General features: G+C 50.1%; 1 protein-coding gene across 1 annotated transcript in view; it reads right to left on the bottom strand.

Annotated features, from left to right (window-relative positions):
* Positions 1 to 22,500, bottom strand: part of MGMT (O-6-methylguanine-DNA methyltransferase) — a 161,923-nt gene that overhangs the window by 22,199 nt on the left and 117,224 nt on the right. Inside the window, exon 4 of the mRNA XM_084265386.1 lies at positions 8,268 to 8,428. Within this exon, the coding sequence (XP_084121512.1) occupies positions 8,268 to 8,428 (161 nt within the window). The remainder of the gene's footprint in view (positions 1 to 8,267; positions 8,429 to 22,500) is intronic.

The following is a 22,500-nucleotide window of genomic DNA, read 5'->3' as shown; positions in this document are numbered from 1 at the left end:
AAAGGCTGTCCTGAAGGCTGCTGCATTTTCATTTCCTGAAAAACAACCCTAACAGTGGTATTTGGAAATGATTATTACCAGTGGTATTTCTGTGCTCGCTGTAGTAACACGCACATCAAGAGCGTTTCCCCCTCTGCTCTGCCCTGCTCAGGCCCCACCTGGAGTGTTGTGTCCAGTGCTGGGCTCCCTGGGATAAAAAAAGACAAGGATGTCCTGGAGAGAGTCCAGAGGAGGCTATGAAGGTGATGAAGGGCCTGGAGCCTCACGAGGCTCCCCTAAGAGGAAAGGCTGAGTGAACTTTTCAGCTGTGAGAAAAGAAGCCTGAGAGGGGATCTGATCAGTGGGGATCAATAGCTGAAGGGTGGGACACAGGGGGCCATGGGCAGCCTCTGCTCAGTGTCTGTGGGGACAGGACAAGGGGTGATGGGCTCAAGTTGGAGCACAGGGAGTTCCCCCCCAATGTGGGGAAGAACTTCTTCCCAGTGAGGGTGAGGGAGCCCTGGGACAGGCTGCCCAGGGGGTGTGGAGTCTCCTTCTCTGGAGAGATTCCAGCCCTGACCTGTCCTAGGGACCCTGCTTGGGCAGGGGGCTGGACCCCATGGGCTCTGGAGATCCCTTCCAACCCCCACAACTCTGTTAAATGGATATGAATATTGACAGTGTTTTCCATCCGTGAGGGGAATTAAGTAAACTCGGCTGAAAGTTCATTAATAAAATAGGTGTGGGGAGTTACATTGATAAAATCCTTGCCTTTAATCTTGATTATATAGGTTTGTATTAAGGAGGGGTGCAAAGGTTATGCAGGGCTGCATGTGCAGTGAGCAAGCAAACCAATCAAAGGAAAAATGAATTAAATTAAACTTATTCCTCCCAGGCCCACAATACTAGCAGGTTGTCAAGGTCTGAGGCTCTGGGTGAAGATGATGACCACATCGATGACTCCAGATACAAGGAGTCTTTTCCCCACATTGGTATTTGTTTTTCTCTCTGCCTTCAGTTCTTACCTTCTAACCCACATCTCACACACAAGCAGTGACACCAAAGGTTACCAGGCTGGTGAAAATAAGTCTTATCTCAGGGTCAACTTACTACTTTTACTTCACGGAGGAAGACAGGACCTGACTTAGAACATCCTGAAGAAGCATCCTATGGATGAGGCTGCAGATGACAGCAAAACTACCCTGGTCCAATTGCTGTTAGATGCATATATATACATATATGTGTGTATATATATTTATATATAGAGAGAGAACTCCTAATGCCATCAGAGCTTTCTGCTGGATGAAGTCGTAGAGTCTCCTTGACAAAGAGCACAGACTGTCCACCAGCAGACACCACACCACCATTCCCAAAGCAAGTAAGGGAAAGCAGCTACTGCACTTCCATCTCCTTCACCCCACCACAGCAATCCTGACCACAGGTGAGTGAATTCATACAAAGCAGCCTAAGACACCAAACACAAACCTCTGCCTCTGAAAAAGCAGCACACTGCTGTCTGTGGCCTATGGAAGACACAGATTCCAGAGGGTGCAAGCACAGGATCAGCTTTATTATACACGCTACTGCTTAACGACCTTCCTCTGCAGGGAGGCTCCACTCATTCCCCAATGACCACTCAAGTCAGGTCTCTAATAGCACCAAGCTAAACACTTTTCCCAGGCTGGCCTTCAACCTTCTCCTCCAAGTTCCCATTCCCATTCTCCACAGCTCTGCCCATGACCACCCCTTTCAGAGGTCCCACCTCCAACCATGGTCACTATCCGAGGCTCCACCAAAAAGCCCCGTGAACCGCAAGCGGCTGCAGCTCCTCTGCTGCCTCTACAGTCAGCACATCCCAACGGTTTTGCCTGAATCCCAGGGCATTTGCACCAAATAAGGCCTTAAATTGCCAGAAATGGCCAATATTTGGCCATTTATCCCAGGAGCAGAGAGCTCAATAGAGAGTGCAAATCATATGAGGAACGGCTGAGGGAGCTGGGGATGTTTAGTCTGGAGAGGAGAAGCCTGAGGGGAGCCCTTCTCCCCGCCTAAAACTACCTGAAGGGAGGGTGCAGAGAGGTGGGCGATGGTCTCTTCAGCCAGGGGACAGGAGATGGGACAAGGGGCAATGAGCTCAAGCTGCCCCAGGGCAGGGTCAGCTCAGCTGGGAGGGCAAAGTTCTTCCCTGGCAGAGTTGTGGGGCTGTGGCACAGGCTGCCCAGGGAGGGGCTGAGTCCCAAGCCCTGGGGGTGTTTAACAGAGGGGAGATGAGGTGCTCAGGGATCTGGGTCAGCACAGGACAGGGACGGTTGGACTCGATGATCTTAAAGGTCTTTTCCAACCCTGTGATCCTGTGATTAACACACGCTTCCAACTCACATCGGCTTCCACTGAAAGCCATGGGAAGTCTGCTCCAAATTTGGATGAAGCAGGTGAGCAGGTTTGTTTTTGGTTGGTTGGTGTTTTTCTTCTTCTGATACAAACAGCTGATACAAAGCGATGGGCCAACTGGGCTGGAAAACGAATTTGAGACCTAAAAGTAACTGGGTGAGTTTTTGGGTTAGTTCTTGTCATTTCTGACGGTTGGGGAGGATTGATTTCTGTTAGAAGAAAACTGTAGGGAAGTATTGGATTGCAAAAACCCATTAAACATCCAGCAAAACAGTGACTTGCTGCTTATCAGAACCGTTCTCACATGGAGTGGTGAGAAAAGGAGCCGCCGGTCGCTGGAGGTTGAATTCTGTGCTGGCAGACAGAAACATGAAAAGCTTGTCATCTCTTTCCACTTGAGTCTGCCATGTCCAGATATGTGAAGCACTAAGGGTTTTGAGCAGATTATTTCATATTGCTTTAAAATTATGCTTTCTGAAAGCCCAAACAGAAACGTATTTGCATGTCTGATGAAGCTGCAGAAAAAGGGGAACTCAGAGAAATTCCTCTACTTTTTTTTTTCCTTTAGAGAACTGAAACTCCACAGCAAAATTAAGAGAATTTAATGAATTGCAACGTAAAAAAATGCTGAGAATGACATTCTGTGCTTCTCTAGGAAAGGGCCCTGATGCCTCCTCACCAGGTCACCCAACAGCACAAGCCAAGGCTGCAAAACCCAGACAGAACCCGGTGATGTGGGTGGATTTCAAGCTGAACTGTAATGGGTTTTCCATTTTTACTGGAAGTAGAGGAAACGTGGGCTGGAGCAGCTCCCCTACAAAGACAGATTGGGGGAACTGGGCTGGTTCAGTCTGGGGAAGAGAAGGCTTCTATTGAAGCAGTCTTCAGCTAAATTGTACATGAGAAAGACTTGCTCTGAGGAGATACCACACACTGTAAATCAGGGTAAGCAGCACAGCCACCAAACCCAGTTCTTTCCAACGTAAGTGTTCATGGGATGCTGGATTTAAGCTCTCAGAATTAAGAAAAGTAACTGCCCCATGATCTTCAGAGGACCTGAGTGAAGCACTCCCATCTCAAGAAGGAAACAAAACCATTGGCCTTTGCTGACTTACAGCCAGAACACATAAAACCTCATTTACTGTCTTTGTTTGCTGCAGATTTATTTTTAAAAATGGTTTGGAAAGTGCAAAACTTGTAAAACAAAGAGGTGGCACCATCCTCGGTGGGCAGGAAGGCACGATGTGCTCAACCAGAGCATTTTCTCTAGCTGTGCTTTCCAAAGGGAGGATACAACAGCCCCAGGGAGGACAGGCGAGCATGCCAGGTGGGAGCAGAGGATGATTCTGACTCCTCAGGGGTGACAAAAGGAAGTAAACAGCTTCCTCAGCCCCTAAGCAGCATCTTCCAGTGTGCTGCTCTGTCCTCAGGGTGGGACTTGGCAGGTTCGCTGCGCTGCGCTGCTTTGGCGCGAGTCGCTGAGCGAAACGGCTCCCAAGGAAATCACAGGGTAATTACTGATTACAGGCCTGGGCAGGAGCAGAGTCAGCTTGAAGGCAGAGTGGAGGTGCGACCGGTTCCTTTGAAGACTCTCCGCTCCCGTTATGTATGAGGAGTTTCATGGATATCCCTCTGTGGATGAGGTTGGTGTCCCTGCCTGTGGCTGGGGGGTTGGAGCTCTATGATCCTTGGGGTCCCTTCCAAGCCAGACCATTCTATGATTCTATGATTCCATTCTATGAATGACATGCATTATGCACGGGGAACTCCAGCTCCGAGCCTGGCTTGCACAGCTCAGGTCTCCATCCTCAGCCTGTTCCTCCTCTGTCTGTGCATGCTGCTTTTCCTCCACCTTTGCCTCACAGGGTGACGTGGAGAAGGCTGCTTGTAGACTCACGGCGATGGAGACGTCCCTCCTCTCCTCATTGTGGCAATTAGAAGTTTACTTGATGAAACAGGGTGGCTGAGCTTAAAGACAGAGCTCCACTCAGGCCCAACTGAGCAACTCAAGACTCCAAGAGTATATAAGTGAAGTTTTGCAAAGCTGAAGGGCTTCAGGCGGTGGGGAAGGCAGCGTGGCAGGGCAGGGCAGGGCATGGCACAGAGCAGAGCCCCGGGGCTGCAGCTCTGAGCAGGGCAAAGGAAAACTCTTGTGTGCCTCCAATTTCCTCTGCTCTCGTTGCTCTAATGAGCCATCTGGTCTGCACACACCACAGCTCCCGGTGCTGCGACGCTCTCTGCAGCCTCCACCACCGCGGCTGGAGAGCGCGGAGAAGGAGGGCGATTTGTGGCTGCCCATCACCTCTTCCACTGCACACACCCACAAGTCAAGAGGGTTGCTGGAAGGTGCTGGGTGTTCAAAGGAAGACTGGTGTGTCCCTTCCCTGAGAGCCCAGCGAAGCAAAGCACACAGCCACATGGTTCTCAGGCAGCTCCTCCATCCACCCACGTCGTGTTTGGGATCCGGAGGTGATGGGCTGCATGTCTAGCACTTGCCCCAAAGCTGAGGGAAGCTGATGGCTTTCCAAAGCTGTTCTTGGCATTTCCCAGTCACTCTGGGCTTGTTATCTCCAAGTTCTTCATCACTCTTTCCCTCTCCATGAGAAAGTGTCTCAATAGTTGGCACAAAAGGGGCTGCAGGAAGTTTCATCCCGAAATCACTTCAGGCTCTTTTGTTAAATGAGGAATCTCCTCAACGTGTCTGACACAAGCAAACTCCTTACTCTCCTCAGATGATGTCCCCACAGAAAATAAATCAAGTTGATAAAATAAATAAAGGAAATAAATACATTTGATACAAGCACCGATTAAGAAAGAAACTATCCAACAACCAGTGCCTATCACAAAAGCCTCAATGAGGAACTTGAGTCCCCCAGTACCAAAGAACCACACTCTAAGTGGTCACACCTGCAGAAACAGGGAGAAAAGAGGGTCCAAAGGTTTTGATGGTTGGTTGGAAGAGCTGCTGATGAACAGCGACATGTAAGGAATGCAATGTGATGAGTAAAAGCCTTCCTGGCTGTGGATCCTCCCGCTCCCGCTTATGTTTATTCTGCATTTTTAAGTGCCTGGAGAAATGAGTAGGCACTTTCAAATGTAAATGTGAAAAAGTAAATAAATACCAAATTCCTAATTTAGCATTTCTGCCTTTCTGACTCACAGAGAAATTGAAATGTGCAATGCAAGCCGTCATGATGTGGTTTTTGTCCTACTAAATAACTTATGAAAAAGAGTTTCTCCAGATTTTTGACATCTATTTCCACTTTCCTTCTATTATTCTGATATAATTTTGGTTTTTATTAGATGAAAGTATTATTAGGAGAAGGCAAGAACAGAAATGCTGTCACATCACTGTGATTTGGGCCAATTAATCCTTCGTTAGTATTTCCTTTATGTGCTTCCCCCCCATAAAACACACCACCCTTGCCATACAGACCAAACTGCCCTCGCCATACACAAGACCAAACCCCACCGGGACCAGTGTGTGGCCAGTGGGACCACCAGCAGCATCCTTCCCAAAGCCACGGGTGCTGCAGGGGGACCCAGTGCTGATGCTCACGCTCACCTGCCACATCCCGCCCCATCCCCACGGGCACCCCTCGCCTGGTTTTGTGCTTGGGTGGTAGTAAAGAGCTTTCCTTCCACTCCCCCAGAACTGCAAGGGTGATGACTGCTTTCTCTCAAGGAGCTTCCCATGAACCAATTTATTTATTTTTCTTCTTTTTTAAGTCATCTCCAGCCTCTTCCTGTGCACTGCCTGCACGGGAGGGCTGCTGCCCAGGGAAGGACTGTGTCCCCACACACTCTCCATTGGTCAAGGCAGCTCAGGGCCAAACCCCACAGCAGCAGCTCCAACCCCACCAGCAGCACTTGGACAAAACCACTTCGTTAGCCAAGCTACAAAGAATTCAGTGGCCCATTTCACAAAATTAATCCAAGTAAAAGCATTGCCTTTACAATCTTCAGGTGGATAAGCTGGGAAGTGGAATCCCCTCCCGCTGTTGTTCAGAGACAGAAGGAAAAGCAGCAGTACCCATTTCTCTGCCCGTTCACGCTCACCCCAACCCAAATGCTTCCACAACACAGGTCTTAATTTCATCCCAGCTAATAAAGAGTCCTCAAATGACACCTGAGCCACCTAGAACGCTAAACTTAATGAGCATTTTGACATCATTAGGGCTCACTCTCCCACGTGTTATCCAGATGGATTCACTGACACTTCTAAATGTAGTTTTTTAGTAGTTGATAAACATTACATTTAAAGAAAATAGAGAGGCAGCGCAATCCACACCTTAGTTTAAGAAGTACTTGGTACCCACCCTGGGATCTGACTGGGAAGGATGCTGCACTGAGGATTTTCACAGTAAAGAAGAGGAAGTGGAGAAGTTCGGTGTTCAACAATGATCCTGTGCAAAGCTGTGTGGCTCCCCTCTCCAAAAGCAGCACCCCTGTTACCCACAGACACTCTGCAACAGAACCACCCTTTGATTTCACCATCCCACTCTCAGCTGCCATTCGCTAATTAAGAACAGGGATGTGTAACAGCAAGGAGGAACCTACTATTTATAGGAAGTTAAATACAGCCAGCAATTAGCAGCAGAGAGAGGTGAGCTCTTGTGAAGGGGTGCCTGTCAAACAGCCCTTCCTTTGCAGAGCCCGACCTGGCTGGTCCTTCCCACAGGGACTGATGTACAGTCCCCATGCCATCTAACACAAACCCCTGCACCCCGGCTGAAACGGAGACCTTCTCCTTGATCCACACAAAAAGTAGCAGTACATATATAAGTAGTAATATTAAAAGCAGCAATAATAAGTAGTAATATTAATAGAAGTAATACGTATGCAGTAGTACAAAACTCGGTGCTGTCTTATCTGGCGTAAGGCAGAGGATGCTCGTGCCTTTCTGCTGCTGCATTGTTGTGGAATCTCAAACCATTAAAAAACTGACCGACTAAATGGGAGATTTTATTTGTGGGGAAATTATATTCCTGGGCAGACCAGAAGGCACTGCAGAAAGCAGACTTCTGAGATTTTGTTTTTAAGAAGGAAGAGAGATCTGTTTCACTTCAAGTGACAGGCGTCAGCAACGTGGCCATTAAATGGGGAACAGCAAGGAGAAGCTTTTCCCAGGTCTTATTTTTATCTAAATACACGAGCAGCAAAATTTCTCTGTAAAAATCCTTGTTCTGTGTTTTAAAGAGCCCAGGCAGTATCTATGAGAAGTCTGAGGACTCAAAGCACTGCTACCTGAGGCAGCCTCTCACTGACAGCTTGCAGGGGATGGGCGAGGTGTCTGTGCCGATAGATGGGGCCGCGTCTGAGCCTCATTCCCCCGTTGCTGGCAAAGGATGAGTTTAAGGGAACAGAGACCTTATGCAAAAGCTTACAGCCCTTCAGGCTGGGTCAGCCTGGAGAAGAGAAGGCTGTGGGGGGACCTCATTGCAGCCTTCCTGTCCCTGAAGGGACCCCAGGAACAGGAGGGGAATCAGCTTGTTAAAGGGCAGAGACTGGCAGGACAAGGGGGATGGAGTGAAGCTGGAGGAGGGAAGGGTGAGAGGAGATATTAGGGGGAAGTTCTTTGCAGAGAGAGTGGTGAGGGGCTGGAACAGGCTGCCCAGAGAGGGGGTGGGTGCCCCATCCCTGGGGGTGTTCAAGGCCAGGTTGGCTGGGGCCCTGGGCAACCTTGTGTAGCTCCAGGCCTGGAGGTTGGTGTCCCTGCCTGTGGCAGGGGGGTTGGAGCTCTGTGCTCCTTGGGGTCCTTCCCAACCCAGACCAGTCTGGGATTCTAGGATTCAGATGCATTCAAACCCTTCAGCCAGCATCTCCTGGGAGCTGAACCGCGCCATTTTTATCACCATTGAGCGAGTTTTAGGGAGCTGGAGGGGATGGGCACAGACCTTGCTGGAGCAGGGGGTGGTGGAAGGCTGGCAGGGGCAGGCTCTCCATCCTCGCTGGCTCGCAGAAGTAGGCGTGCAGCCAGGCCGAGCACTGCTGCAGCGGCTCCGTCATCTCCTCCGCGCCTTCGCACACCTCGCAGGCGGCCGAGGGCTCTGCCCTGCTGCAAGAGACAATTGTGACAGGAGAAAAGTTACAAAACCAAATAATATTCCTTCCCCTTACTTCAGCAGAAAAATGTATCAGCTCGGAAGCATCGGGCCTGGAGTCAGACTCTGTCCTTGCCAGGCTCTGATGAAGGTGAAAGTAGTAAATAACAGCAACAGGCTAACAAAAACACATCCCTGTCTCCCCTAGAAACATGACGAGGGCACGAGGCTGCCCACACCCATCAAAAGCTTCACACAGGGCTGGTGAGGGGAAAATGCACAAGATGGAAACACCAGGGAGCAACACAACCACCCAAGCCCATGGTAGGTGACACATCCTCGTGCTCCAAGGTGGAAGGAGGTGAGGCTCCTCCACCACGTCCCCCCAGGGCACAAGTCCCGTGTCCCCAGGGACCATCCCCAGGGAAGAGAGGAAAGGAAACGGCTTTCTGCTGAACCCAGGCCTTCCCCTGCCCCGTTTCCTTCCAGCCACGGTGGCAGGTTTCTGCTTTCCTCCACTTATTGAATTGGAAGGAAGCAATTGAGAATTCATTTGATTTTCAGTGGCAGCTCGTGCTTGCAGGACACCGAGGAGCAGAGCGAGCAGACAGCACCTGCAAGCAGAACCCCACTTCTTCCCACAGCACTTCTTTCCCTCTGGAAGGGCTCTGTGTGTACAGGAGCCACAGAAACATGAGCACCAGATTCCCAAACATCCATCCATGTTTGCCAGCCTTGGCAAGGCAAAGCTGTGCCGGTGAAGGGGCGATGCAGCTCTCCACCATATTGCAGTGTGGTGGGTGTCTCTGATCTTCAGGGACCAGCTTCAGGGTACCAGTAAACAAACAGAGCTGGTGCACCTGAGGGAAACGATGGGAAAACTGACAGGGAGCCAACATCAAGGGTGACTGCCAAGCCAGCAAGCCCCACCAGCAATGCTCTCAGAGCTAGAAAGAGCCCTCCCAAGGACCACCGCAGCTCCCCCTCGCAGCTGGGAACACAGCCAGAGCCCAAAGCAAGAAGTTTCTCAGTAACATGGTGCTGGAACTCAACAGCACAGTTGTCTGGTGAGAAGGAACTGCAGAGAGATCCACACACGAGAACCCCAGACCACGGAGAAAGGGTGGGTAGTTCTGCCACTCAGGTACAGGGAGAACAAACCAGCCTGAATTCCTCAGTACGCCCCAGTGCACTGCAAGCCAGCAGCAGTGTTTCCTTAGCCCCCTCCTAGCTGAGAGCCGAGACCTGTGGTGTGTGTAATGGCACTGGGCACCTCTGCCAACAGACTGAACACCTCCCCATGCCGGATCCACGACAGCCCATGGAGCCAAGCACACTGGGATGTCAGTGGCATCAGACAGCAGCCCCGGCTCTGCCTCCGGACAGGATAAATGATGTGCAGGCGGGAGCAGGGGCAGGGCTGCTCTCAGACGCGGAGCCCTCGCTTGCCTTGGTGCATGATCAAACGGCCCTGCCATCTCCCCCAGCCCCAATTCACTTCCTGATTAATTGGTAACCACTGAAGGCCACGTAATTACTGATGAGAAAGTGGCAGAGAAGAAGAGGGATGCAGAGGAGGACAATTAAAACACTCCAGTCGCACAAGGAGACGAGTCGATGGCTCGGAGCAGAGGAAAACCAACCCAAAGAATCAGCTTTGGATCCAGGCAGCTAGAAATTAAATGTGCAATTTTGTTTCTCTTTCCATTTATTCTCCAAATTAACGCTTTTGATTTGCTTCTTTCTGCGTGCGTGCGAGCCAGATCAATTTGCTTTATGCCACTGATGCCTGCTTGGTGTCATTTGGCTCTTTAATAATCTCTTTGCTAAAAATAACAACAACAAAAAAGAAGGGATGAGGATCCCTGCATCCAGCTTTTCACAGGAGTACATACAACCACCACAGACCCCAAACCCAGCTCTTGGCACCACAGATAATCCACTATTCTGCCCATGTACGACGCTCAGCAGAACACAGCTTGGTTTTACTGTGTATTGTTAGAGCTACGACACCGTAATAACCACGGAATATAATAACGCCTCTGAAATCTCCCAGAGAAGTTGGGAGACTTTTCTGCTCCATTTATCCGGAGGAGCAGGGAAAGCACTCCCAACTGCAGCAGCCTTATGGTTTTCACATCATCTTGTTTCACGTTCTTGGGAGTCTGGAAGTGATTTGGAGTGTAATGTCATCATAAAAGCCTGAAAGGCTTCGCCTCCTGGCTGCTCTGCAAGCACACAGCCCCAGACACGGGCAGGCACCGCGGCGTCCTCCTGCTCCAGGGAGCCACCCAACTCCCAGCCTTCTCCCCCAGAACAGGTAGTGTTGGTGGGGTGCTGAGCTGCAGGGGCCGTGCACAGGCTGCTCAGGGCTTTGCCTGAAGGTACCCATCAGGCCATCACCTCTGACTTGAAGGTCCATCAGCTGGGGGGCTGCGGGGACCCATCGCGGAGCAGAGTGGGGTCAGCCACCCCAACGATCCCCCTCCCATGGCATTCCTCACTTCCACCAGGTCCCCCCTGGCAGGGCTGTTTGGACATAAGCCTTGATTTTCGTTTTCATTTACTGCTTTTAAGAACAGCAACAAGATGCTGCTGCTGAACACGGCCAGATGTTTTTAGGCAGAGCATGCTCCCACCACGGCGACACCAGGCGCCTTCACAACATCTGCCACCTGCACGGCCACCTCCACCTTGGTCAAGAAAGCAAAAGCTCTGCAAGACAAGAACTCCTTGCTTTCTAAGAATGCAGGGCCTTCTCTTCCCAAAGGATATGAAGTCTGTTTGCCAACACACATGCAGAGAGCTTCCAACTGGCAGAGAGTTAAACCCCCCCCTCCTTCATATTAATTTTGCTTGGCTAGGAATGTTAACATCTATTCCTGGGAATTTGACAGCATTAATAAAGAAAAAGAATGAACATAACTTATGCATGGGTGTCTTCTACAGGTCCTCTGCCCCTCCCTCCCCTCCTCCCCTTTCTCCTTCTGCAGTTGCATAGCAGTGCTCCTTCAACTGCAACTGCCTCAGCATTAAACATTCAACTTACACCACCAGCTTTCCAAGGATTTTGTCAGGTTCCAAAGCCAGGCTCTGGCCAAACTACACCATACACACGTTTTAAAAAGCAAGGCAAAGCCATCTCCAAACCTCCACAAGAAGGAAAGGAGCAGATGAGTTACAGCACAGGAAACATCCCCCCTCCGTGTGAAACTCCTCTGCTCAGCGTTAGGCTCCCTGGGAGGTTCCTGAACACCCCACTCCACGTGTTGAGCTTTGAGCACCTCTAATGTCCATGGCCAGGATGAACTTTGCTGTACAGCATCTGACACTAACTGCTGTCCCTAACCTTTAGCAAGGAACAAGAAATCAGGGACCCTCTTTTTTAACGTCCTGCCCTTGGTGACGGCCACGTGGCCTTTTGTTCCACACTCCGCCTAGGGAAAGCTCATGTCCCACATCTGGGAGTCAACAAGATGTAATTCTTACTGTTACACTACCAGGATATTCATCCAAAAGTGCAAGAAACCAAACAGGTGGTGCAAGAAATCAGATGGCTTTGCTGCTGCCCTGGAGAATGTCATTATCTGTCCTGAAAAAGTACCACCACCTCCTTAAAAAGTACCAGCGTGGCTGGGACAATGACAAGCAGCTATTTAAAATGCAGCAGTCCCATTTAAATCCCATTTAAAGTCACATTAACACTTTGATCAGAGACTGTCACTGTGCTTGTTTCCAGGAGTGAAACCTGCTGGGTGCTGCTCAGCCCCTCAAAAGATTCAGAGAGGAGGGGGTTGTGTTTTCTTTTGGTCAACAGGTAGAATCATTCCCTCAGGGGTCTCAGTTTGGGGCTTTTTTTTTCTAAATGACACTATTCTGCTTCCATAATCGTGGCAGCCACTGAGGTGTGCAGTAAGGTGTCTGTGGTGGTGGCACATGGATGTCCAGCTGCAAGTGGCCAGCTCATGCACACAGCCTTACAACGTGATGCTGAATTAAAACTAGGTAACCCTCAAACAGGGAAGACCTTGCTTGGTTTAAGCTATAAAACCCAAATATCTAAAAATACTTCTTTTGGGGTTTTTTTCCCTAGTTGGATGTCTCTCAACAGGACACTCAACAGGAGACTTCTCCTCAGGCCAGGGAACAACTGCTGCTGCCGACCTCCTGCCTGCACGTTCAGCTCTTGGTGGCTGTGGTGATTTCCAAGTGGGAGAGTGAAACCTCAAGAACCTGGAATCTAAACTCCCCAGCCTTGGTGACTCTGAAGCAGGGATCTTTACTGCAGCACTGGGCACACAGGGCATCGTTCCCCTGAATGTGTGTGCTGTTTAAAGCCAAATTCCTCATATTTACACAGACTGACTCTACATATCCAGTATAATTTCTAAGAAAAGGCAGGGTTATGGAAATTATTTCCAGGAAAACATTTGCATTAACTCCTCCCAGCTCCAGCATGCTCAGTGACACTCAGGGGGTCTTCTGGTGTCTTCAGGGATGAAGGCTGGACGTCTTCCTCTCTCAGCCCATGCTCTTTACGGTTTTTCTCCAGAGTCTCAAAACCACATTCCTGCACAAACAAGTTAGGAACCCCTTTCAGCTGGAAACAAGATATCCTCTGTCTCTTAATTGGTCGGTCTCATTATTTATGGCTCCCCATCTTCACTGTCTTTGTCTCCAAGGCTGTTCCACTGTTAGGGGTAAGTTTTGTAGCTGGTCTCATGAACCAGCTCACAGGGCTACAGCCATGTTCTACTGAAATCCAACAGATGCAGAGAGTTTCTAGCCTTAAACCACACAAATTCTCCCTGCATTAAAGCTCTATTAATTAATTGTCTCGAGCTACATCACTGAATCAAGACAAGGTCAGTCCCAGCCCAGGAATCCATGACAGCCCAGGTGCAGACCTGCTGCTCCAGCTGACCCCCGACAGCTGTCCTGCACCCCCCTAACTGCAATCCCACCCAGGCATGTCCACCACCTCTCTCGTTTAAGGCTGAAGGAACTCAGGAAGCCACCGGGCTGCATCCACACAGCCGAGTGCTGCCATCCCAGCCAGAGTCCCCTTGGTGTTTGAGGAGAAGGAAAAAGACAGGCTCAGCAAGGGATGGAGGGGGGGGGGTTAAAGCAGAAACACCACCTGCTTCAGTTCAACAGGCTCCTTCCAAACTGCTTGCCAAGAGCTGGAAGTTTCTAACGCGCTTCCAAAACAAACATGTAAGCAGCAGATTGGCTCCAGCATCCTCCTAAATAGCTCAACCATTACGAAAAGCAGGGAAAGGCTGTGAGAAGCCTCAGTGGGTAGCCCTGGTCTAAATTGATCTGAATTATTTATTTTATTTCTGAGCTACTTCTTGCCTCAGTCGGCCCTTAATAAACCTTAACGGGAAAGGCTGCGAGATGGACCGCGAGTCGCGTGACTTAAAACAAGGAGGAAATACCAGGAGGGCTCTGCTGGCAACCTCCTCAGGGTAAGGTGAGGAGCTGACAGCTCCATTAGGGGAAGGATTATGAGAACCTTGTACCACCTCCCACAGCATGGGTATATGTTTATTTGTGTATTTGTAAAATACTGGTATGTATGACATACAGCTGATCGGCTGAACATCACACCCAGTGCTGGCTTCTACTGGCTGCAGACACACACACCTGAATGTTCACCTCTGCCCTGCCCTGCTCAGGCCCCACCTGGAGTGTTGTGTCCAGTGCTGGGCTCCCTGGGATAAAAAAGCCAGGGATCTCCTGGAGAGAGTCCAGAGGAGGGACAGGACATGCTGAAGGGCCTGGAGCATCTCCCCTGTGAGGAAAGGCTGAGGGAGCTGGGGCTGTTCAGCCTGGAGAGAAGAGACTGAGAGGGGATCTGATCAATGGGGATCAATAGCTGAAGGGTGGGACACAGGGGGCCATGGGCAGCCTCTGCTCAGTGTCTGTGGGGACAGGACAAGGGGCGATGGGCTCAAGTTGGAGCACAGGGAGTTCCCCCCCAATGTGGGGAAGAACTTCTTCCCAGTGAGGGTGAGGGAGGCCTGGGACAGGCTGCCCAGGGGGTGTGGAGTCTCCTTCTCTGGAGAGATTCCAGCCCCATCTGGACACCGACCTGTGTGCCCTGTCCTAGGGACCCTGCTTTGGCAGGGGAGTTGGACCTGATGATCTCTGGAGGCCCCTTCCAACCCCTGTGATTCTGTGGTTCTATGATTTATCACCCCTGGGCAGCACTGCAGGCTTGGGGTGGGGAGGCAGGGAAGACACACAGAGGAAAAGGATTTGGGCTGTTGGTTGACACTCGCCTGAGCATGAGCCAGCAGTGGGCCCGGGTGGCTGAGAAGGCCAGTGGCATCCTGGCTTGTATCAGGAAAAGTGTGGCCAGCAGGACCAGGAAGGTGATCATCCCCCTGTGCTCAGCTCTGGTGAGACTGCACCCTGAATACTGGGTTCAGGTTTGGGCCCCTCACTCCAAGCAAGATATCGAGACCCTGGAGCGTGTCCAGAGAAGGGCAACGAAGCTGGGGAAGGGGCTGGGACTGATGAGAAGCGGCTGAGGGAACTGAGACTATTCAGCCTGGAGAAGAGGAGACTCAGAGGAGACCATAAGTCTCTCTCCAAATCCCTGGGAGGAGGCTGTGGGGAGCTGGGGCTCAGGCTCTTCTCACACATACCCAGCGACAGGACACCAGGGAAGAGGTGCAGGTTGTGCCAGGGGAGGTTCAGGTCAGAAATGAGGAGAAATTTCTTCTCCATAAGAGCCATTGGGCACTGGAAGGAGTTTCCCAGGGAGGGGGTGGAGTCACCATCCCTCGGGGTGCTCAAGGAGAGGTTGGATGAGGTACTTAGGGACACGGTTAGTGAGTAATAGAGGTGGCAGGGGGACAGTTGGACTAGATGATCTTGGAGGGCTTTTCCAACCCGAATGATTCTGTTTTACCCCCCAATAACACCCTCAGCCTTTAACGCTTGTGGGACAGAAACAAAACAGGAGGAAGAAACCCATGTGAGTATCTTGTACTAAAAGGTCCTTTCCACCCCACACACCTCAAAAGTCCCCCAAACAAACCCAAACCAAGCCCAAAAGAGAGGGATGGGGACTCCCAGCCCCAAGGCTGCAGCATGTCAAAGAGACCCAACCTCGGCGCCCGTCCCAAGGGGCGACTGCAGCCCAGCAGAAGGAAGTGTTTGGTGACTGTCTGTAGAGAGCTCCATGCAGCTGTCATGCTAATCCTCTTGTTAAGGGAGAAAGACCAGAGGCCCGTTGCTGAAGCAAGACTCCAACGATAACGAATGGGCTCTGACATGACCCGGCAGCCCTGCTCGGCGGCCGGAGCGCGTGATGCGATCTGACAGCAATTTAGACCTGGCTCTCCTGGAGACTGCAGACCTACTTAACTCAGACAAGAGGGGGAATGTGGGTGGACTTCGGAATGGCTTCTACCCTCATGCCAGGGTAGGGGGAAAAAAAAAGAAGAAGGAAAAGAAAAGAAGGGGTTTTTTTTGACATCTGGCTTATGGAAAAGGATCTTACAGAAGGAATTTGACCATGAGTGGAGAGGAAAACATTTCTGGAACAAAAAAACCCACTGTCCAATTAGAGTAGAATGCTGTCATCATCTTCAGGGAGAGTTTAGGATGTCACCAGAATCCTTCTGTGAGGCACCTGAGGAAGAAAACAGTCCTCTGAGCATCAGACAGGAGCAGAGAGTCTCCAAGTGATTTGACACCAGTGAGAAAAGAAGGTCCTTGGGTGATTTTCCCTGGGAGATGCCATGCTGCAGCCCAAGGACCGTGCACAGAGAGCGTGCCCTTCCTCCCGGCGCCTGCTGCTTGGGGTATCGCCTCCGGGGCAGGCTCCTGCACCCACCAAAGCTCACACCAGCTGGGAATGTATCCTGGCAGTGGGTATCCCTGAATAAACTATTCCCCTGGCACTGACATGTCAGGCAGGTCAAGCACCTCCATGGCTTATGGTCATGAGAAAAGTTAACTGTGAAGAGCCCCTAAATCAGAGGAAATCTTTACATTTGCAGAACTCACTGCTGTTTCTCTAGGGTCTGAACAGTGACTCTTGCCACAGACTCACAGAACCGTAGGGGTTGGAAGAGACCTCCAGAGCCCGTGGGGTCCAACCCCCTGCCCAAGCAGGGTCCCTAGGACAGGTCGGTGTCCAGACGGGGCTGGAATCTCTCCAGAGAAGGAGACTCCACACCCCCTGGGCAGCCTGTCCCAGGGCTCCCTCAATGGGAAGAAGTTCTTCCCCAGATTGGTATGAAGGGCAAGTATACTTTAAAAGGTTGTATGCTTTTTTTTAATGGCATTTTGAATTCTTATTCAGAAAGGGACCAGAGACAGCTCTGCACACAACGCTCAGGATTGGGAAGTCACCAGGCATCAGTCACACACGTATAAACAGTCTGAAAAGTGAAAGCTGACCATAATTTTCATATACTTTTACATCTCTCTATATATTTATATATCCATGTTTGTCTCATCAAATCCTTTCTTTCTCTGAGAGATAGCTGGCATGGTACTGTTCAAACTGAAGGTTCAGTAATGATTTGAGCACCAGAAATTAACATTAAGCTGAGACTCAGTCATGCAGCATTATTCATGACATAATAAGCGTAGAGTCAGCTGAAGCCTTCGTGCTGAAATTAAATAAAAATGTATTTTTATCCACACCTAAATGTCATTTAAATAGTCTGTCTTTGATAGATGAAGGCTAAAGCCACCCCAAAACTGCAGATGAATTATCTGGTCTCTAATGATTCCGAAACGATTACAGGATGCAGAGCAATCTCGTTAAATTTTATTCAAAAGCTTACTACACTCGTGTTTTCTCTTATTTTTCTATCAATGAAGCCCAGGAGGTTTAAGAACAATTCATTATGTATGAGACCCAACTTACAGTGCTTGACTGTTGATTAATAGGAAAGTTTGCTGTGTGTACATTTGCAGCATTAGATGCATACAATATGCTAACTTATTCTTTCACCGGAGCTAATTATTTACAAAAATGACTACTTGAGACTACAATTTATTAAATGCATGCATCCAGTCTCAATTTGGCCCCAAAAGACAGTCTGGAATGAAGATCTTTTACTTGATGTGACAACTTCTAGAAACAGTGTTATTAATATTGGAAATGTGGCAAATAAAGAGTTCAAATAGCCGTACGGCCGCGTCGCGTCTCCACCCCCCCACAGCCAAATCAATGAACAAAGCAGCTTTCTAGGTTTAAAATTCATGGAGGAGCACGTCCTCACACAGTTTAATTTAGCTTCTTGCAAGCCAAGTGTCTGTACGACTGTGGGAAGAGATTAAAAGAAGGATGAGAGCTGCAGGAAACAGAAATAACACCCCAAGTCCTGCGGAACGACCCCACCGCCGGCCCTTTTAACACCTATTGAGAAGAGATCGATGCTTTTATGGAGGAAAAAGCAAGAACTCTGAACTGAGGAAGGCTTGATCCTTGTCATCACAGAATCACAGAATCATAGGGGTTGGAAGGGACCTCAAGAGCTCATCGGGTCCAACCCCCTTCCAAAGCAGGGTCCCCAGCTCATATTGCACAGGTTGGCATCCAGACAGGTCTTGAATATCTCCAGAGATGGAGACTCCACCACCTCCCTGGCCAGCCTATTCCAGTGCTCATACAACCTTTGCAGAGCTTTCTCCATTCTGCTTCCAGCTATTATCAAGGATTTACATTCTCAGGGGTCTGACACTCTGCATTAAGATGGTACCTCTCTTTCAGCCTCAAAAAGAAGCCTCTGCACAAAAACAACAGGCATCAAACACAAATTACAAATAAAGAGATGCAACCCCCGAGTACAAACCACCAGCATCCAAATGGCCTTGTCTTTTTTCCCAACTCTGGCAATTAATGATGTTAAGCTTGGGTACCAAAGGGAGGTTGCCCAGGAAGGAGGATGCACAGCCCATGGTCGCTGCCAGCCTGCAAAGCCACCGCCTGCTTATTCTGTGTTACTAATGCAGACCAGCAAACACTCTAAAGAGGGGAGTGAGAGTCCTGTCTTCACATGCCAAGATAAGGAAAATCAATGTCAATGCCCAGAAGACTCGAGTGATAGCACTGAAGGTCATTAAATGCTACTCGCTGCCCTGTACCATTAAAGTTTTGATTGGAATCCTATCTAGAGAAACACAGATTTCAAACAAGATCTTGCCCTGGGATATGGTACCCTGAGCCCACGGAGGAAACGTGGCCATCAGTGAGCAGAGGACTTTCCTAGCAGCACAAGAAACACGTTCAAGGAAAATGAGGCTCTGTGTGGTTTTGGCTTGTTTTTCCTCAACGAATTTACTGTGTTTTCAGGGAAGTGTATCTCATTATGGACAAAGGTCTCTGATAAAACTACAGTAAAGATAACCACTAAGAAGTTAAGGTTCTTCAGCCACCTCAATCTTCTGCTGTGCCTCCCAATGCCCTGAGACCTGCTTCATTGTCTGCTTCATTCCAAACTCCTTCCCTCTCCTTACACTGCCCAGTTTCAGTCATAGAATCCTAGAATCACAGACTGGTCTGGGTTGGAATGGACCTGAAGTATCATAAAGTTCCAACCCCCTGCCACAGGCAGGGACACCAACCTCCAGGCCTGGAGCTACACAAGGTTGCCCAGGGCCCCAGCCAACCTGGCCTTGAACACCCCCAGGGACGGGGCACCCACCCCCTCTCTGGGCAGCCCCTTCCAGCCCCTCACCACTCTCTCTGCAAAGAACTTCCCCATAATATCTCCTCTCACCCTTCCCTCCTCCAGCTTCACTCCATCTCCCTTGTCCTGCCAGTCTCTGCCCTTTAACAAGCTGATTCCCCTCCTGTTCCTGGGGTCCCTTCAGGGACGGGGAGGCTGCAGTGAGGTCCCCCCACAGCCTTCTCTTCTCCAGGCTGCTCCAGCCCAGCTCCCTCAGCCTCTCTCTGTAGGGGAGCTGCTCCAGCCCTCTGAGCATCCCCGGGGCTCCTCTGACCCCTCTCCAACAGCCCCACATCTTCCTTGTGTTGGGCCCCAGCTCTGGCCACAGGACTCCAGCTGGGGAGGGCAGAGCAGAGAGGGACAATCCCCTCCCTGTCCCTGCTGCCACCCCTCTGCTGATGGAGCCCAGGATCCCATCGCCCTTCCCAGCTGCCAGAGCCACTGCTGCTCTGCTCATGGGGAGTTTCTCATCCACCAGTTTCTCATCCACCATGTTCTGCCCTTTCAGTTTTTCACCCTGGTCACCACCCATCCTCCTCAACTCACCTCGTCTGGACCATCTCAGTGCTACTCATCTGACCTTTCAGCAGATTTCTTGGTCCAGCTCTATGCTGGTCAACAACTCCAGTACCACTTTCTTCCCATCTCCCCACCACGCATTTTCCAGACTAATCCCTGTTCTCTCCAGATTCCATCCTGCCTGTTTCTACTTCACCTGTGCTCACAGCAGCCATGCAGACAGCCCAGGAAAGCAAAGTTCAGGTGTTCATCAGTTTTATCTCCTCGTGCTCAGCCCCAGAAACAGCCCAGGAGGATGTTCCCCAGAGACACCCACTGCCCTGCTCTGAGTGAAACTTCTCCAAGTTGGCCATGTTTGGAGAACAAAAACATTCCCAGTATCAGAGTGGCCTCTTCACAAATATTTCCCCTTTCCTATCAGTGGTTTTGGCAGGTGACTGAGTGGAAAATTTGTCTATTAAAGACAACCCCCAGTTTCTGTGTATCTCCTCGCTGGAAAGGACCACCCTGTTCTAGGGGGAAACTCAAGCTCATACCCCAAAGACCCTCAACCAGCAATGATGCAGCAGATGCTTCCCATGAAAAGCTTTAAAGCAAACAGGTAAAAATTCAGCCCAGTTCCAAGCAGCAGCAGCAGCAGCAGCACACTCTCACCCAAGATGTTCAGCAACATTAAGCATAGGTGATATCATCAGTTCCATCTATAATTAGGTTAAAAGAAAGTCAGTTAATTTTAGCACTTACAAGAAATTGTTACAAAACATTTTTTTTCTTATATAAAAGAATTCTCCCATCAGGCTTCAGAGGTCGTTTTTATCACAGGCAATTAACTGTGTTCGGGCTGGCTGCAGGGGACCCTTAAACCATGCACCAGGCTCCCTTCGCTCCTCTGCTTCAGGGCAGCCACCACAGCTCTTCCCACTGTTTCCCAGCTCTGTGCACCTTGCCCACGAAGCCTACCACCTCTACTCAGAACTTGCCACGTAGTAAGAGCCCAGTTGCTAACTGGTATCAAGTCAAATTCACTTTAATACCTATTTGTGATAAATATAATGCACATTTGGCATGGATTAAAACCCCTCCTGCCCCCACGGCAGTGAAAATGCACAGTGCTGCCCTTAGAACCAAAGAGCTGGGTCTCTGAGCTCCACTGGGGCAAGGGGAAACTGAAGGAGGAAGGCTGAAGGCTGAATTATTGGCACTGGGCTCTGAGTTTGGATGCCCACCTTGACGTGAGTTAGTGCATGAATTCCAGATGAAACCCAGCACCAAGAATTACAACCAACAGCACCTGCAGATACTCCAGCCTATTCAATTAATTAAGATACAGATAAATCAGGAACCTCTTAAGGATTCCAACCCATCAGGCTGTTTTTCAAGCTGCCTCCTCAGCCTGGGTGTGACTCAGTCTCTGCCCTCTGTACATCTCCTGGTAGGACCAACCACGGGCTCGTCACGCTGGATCTCCCACTGGGGAAGGGATGGGTACATGACCTGATGTATGTACTCCTGCCACAACCAGAGCTGCAATGCCCAGCTGCTGCTTCCAGGAGTTCTGAGAGTATTCTCCATGTTCCAATGCTCTTCACACTGTATGGAGAAAGGATGGCAGGGAAGGCACCACCCAAAGCCCTTGAGACCAGCTTGACCCTCCCCACGTTACTTGTGGAGCTTCTAACATCAGCACAAAGAAATGACATTCATTTATTTTTTAAAACTAGTTACAAACACTCAGAAACCAGAGAAACAAACGCTGACATCAGACAGGGTCATCATGAAACTTGCCACCTGGGTTCCTAGCAGGCAATCATCATCCACAGCTTCCTATCACCACAGGTTACTGAGAAGAGGATGCTCAAAACTCCCCTGCTAATACAATGAAAACACACTAGTAAATATACTCTCCAAGCTTTGCTACAGGGTTTGGAGACTGTCTCCTGCACACATTGGCAGGATCTCTCTTCAGATGGCATCACCCAGTGCAGAACTGGCCTTACCAATCCAGACTCAAACCCAAACCTACGACCCTACACTTGCAAGAAGGACACCCCCCCCTCCCTGGACTATTCTCCTTCACTTTAATCAACATTTGAATCACTGAACTGTCCTGGTTGGAAGGGACCCTTTAGATCCCCAGGTCCAACCATCACCCTGACCTGCCTACCACCACTCACCCATGTCCCTCAGCACTCCATGTACCCATCTTCTAAACCCCTCCAGGGATGAAGACCCCACTGCCCCCCTGGGCAGCCTGTTCTGATGCCTGACAACATTTGTCAGCACTTCTTGTTCAGTACAGTGCCAACCAGCACCTTGTAGGAGGTTTTGTGTAATCACACCCTGCTGCACGCTCGGGAGGTGCACCCAAAGGGTCCCAGCACCCACCTCTGCCCTGGGTGCTGCCCATTGTTTCCCAGTCAGGGAGGAAAGCTTTCCTTCTCTGGTAACCAGGCAGAAGCCAAGCACAGGACTGGAAAAGCAGTATAGCACATCAGTACACCCAATAAAAATACTGCTTCCAAAAAACTGCTGTTATAATTAACTGAAATAAGAGTCTATAAACTGCTACCTCAAACGAAGCTCGTTAAAGACTGAGTAGAGGAACTGTGATTTAAACAAACTCTCCCTTCCATGGACCATTAGATCTTGGGAAGTTCTTTGCAGAGAGAGTGGTGAGGGGCTGGAAGGGGCTGCCCAGAGAGGGGGTGGGTGCCCCATCCCTGGGGGTGTTCAAGGCCAGGTTGGCTGGGGCCCTGGGCAACCTTGTGTAGCTCCAGGCCTGGAGGTTGGTGTCCCTGCCTGTGGCAGGGGGTTGGAGCTCTGGGACCCTTGGGGTCCCTCCCAACCCAGACCAGTCTGGGATT

The sequence above is a fragment of the Gallinula chloropus genome, assembly GCF_964237585.1.
Source record: "Gallinula chloropus genome assembly, chromosome: 5".
Lineage (NCBI taxonomy): Eukaryota > Metazoa > Chordata > Aves > Gruiformes > Rallidae > Gallinula > Gallinula chloropus.
The sequence above is the reverse complement of the archived record's forward strand: the minus strand, read 5'-3'. Positions and strand labels throughout refer to the sequence as shown.